The sequence below is a fragment of the Trichechus manatus genome, unplaced genomic scaffold (genome assembly GCF_000243295.1).
Source record: "Trichechus manatus latirostris isolate Lorelei unplaced genomic scaffold, TriManLat1.0 scaffold00222, whole genome shotgun sequence".
NCBI classification, from domain to species: domain Eukaryota; kingdom Metazoa; phylum Chordata; class Mammalia; order Sirenia; family Trichechidae; genus Trichechus; species Trichechus manatus.
Window position 1 is genome coordinate 2923917 of NW_004444158.1, and position 1895 is coordinate 2925811.

Genomic DNA, 1895 nt, shown 5'->3' on the forward strand with positions numbered 1-1895 from the left:
AAATATTTACTACCTGGCCCTTTAAGAAAAAGTGCCCAACCCCTGTTCTAGTCACGCCAAGATGACCAGTATTTATGGAATGGACACACAAATATCTGAACATTTAATAAGTACAGTAAAACCCGCGAAAGCTGGAACATGTGCAAGCTGGAAACCTGTCAGAGAAGGAAAACTAAAATATTTTCCACTAACAGAGAGCAACAGAAAAGTAGCAAGACTGCACCCTTTCAAAGGAGGAAAACTTGCAAGACCCGGAAAAACAAGGCAGTCCCGTTGAGATCCTGCTCTCATAAGTTCCACTGTAAACACAGTAGTTAACATATACAACCATGGCAGAAATTTCTTAAAAGTATAGGGTACGTTATGTTGAAATACTCAATACTTTAAGGGCCAATAACAGTTTAAAACAGTTTTAAAATCCAGCAAATCAACTCCCACGTCTTCCCTCTGTTCACATGCTGGCTTCTACAGTGTCCTTGGTTATTCTTTTCCATTTTGAAACTATTTCTACTTTTTAAGATATTTATAGAAAACTTTGGTTAATTTAGAATGGGGGAAAGATTGGGGGAAAAAACATCATGTCTATGACCTCATATTTTTCTTGTCTTTTCATTCCATAGATATGTGGATTTAATTTTTAACAAGTGTCATATTTGTATTTATATTTTCTATTTACTTTCCATTTAACCTTGTCATGGACATTTTCAAGATTATAAATTCATTTAAAGTATTTAATGTTTCTAATATTTTTCTAGAAAAACAAAGCTGTAATATTAACCTGAGTACAAAACACCTTATCTGTATTTAGGATTGTTTAGGTGTTTTTACTAGAAGATCAAATACTGGTTAAGAGAACATGAATATTAAAGACAACTAGTCTTTTTTTATACACTATTCATTTCCCAGGCAAATCTGGGAAAATACATAGAAAAGGAAAATTATCCCCACTATATAACTAGGAATAAAAAAAAAAAAATTTTCTTTCTACTCTTTTGTTTCAATGTAAATGCAAATACATATGCTGCTCTGAACTTGGGAAAGTTATCTAACCTTTTTGAGCCTCAACTTCCTCAGCTGTAAAATGAGACTGTAATAGCAATAAATGAGATTATTCAAGTGACAAGCTTAAAAAGTATCTTGTACATAGTAAGCCTTCAAATATTAACCATTATTATTCTTTTGACAATGGCCTATTCACATTATCCGCTCATTTTTCCATTAGTCTTTACTTTTTCCTTACAAATTATTAAAGACTGTTAATAGCAAGGCTATAATGCCGCTATTATATGTTTCATTTTTTTCCCCAAGCTTGTTATTTGCCTTTTCAGTTTCTTCACAATGTTTTAAAATTTTATGTAAACTTGAAAATTTAACTATAAAATATTTTCTTCCATTACTTCCACGTTAAAAAAACACTTCTTCTCCCCAAGGTAGGTACTTCTATTTTAGATTACGGAGTCAGGGAAGGTCTCTCTGAAGACGTGACATTAGATTATAGAATTGGAAAGAAAAGAATCAAAGCCATACACATATCTGAGGTAAAGTTTAAAATAAACTTTCTCCTCCTTTTAATATTAATCTTATTTCTATTTAACTGCACCAAGCAGATCTTCGTGAACACAGCCGAAGAGTGGTAACATATTCATTTTCTTTTTCTGCACTATTTATGAAATCAGGATTGTTATTAGTTTCTTAAAATAATCTGGGTAGTCTGCAACAATTTATATTTAAAATTTACTTACAAAAAAAACCCACAGGATACAATTACGTTTGTTTGATGTTCAGTTATTGTATCTGCTCACTGCCATCATAAACAGAAGCATGTGCCGTATTCTCACCATCTTTCTCAACTATTGCTTTAAACTGCTGGGGGCTGAAGTCACAACCAAAAACCA

At 32.2% G+C, this 1895-nt stretch overlaps 1 protein-coding gene across 1 annotated transcript in view; it reads right to left on the minus strand.

Annotated features, from left to right (window-relative positions):
- The window catches only part of SMCHD1 (structural maintenance of chromosomes flexible hinge domain containing 1), a 140084-nt gene that overhangs the window by 1688 nt on the left and 136501 nt on the right, over window positions 1–1895 (minus strand). The window contains exon 44 of the mRNA XM_023742898.1: window positions 115–155. Within this exon, the coding sequence (XP_023598666.1) occupies window positions 115–155 (41 nt within the window). The remainder of the gene's footprint in view (window positions 1–114; window positions 156–1895) is intronic.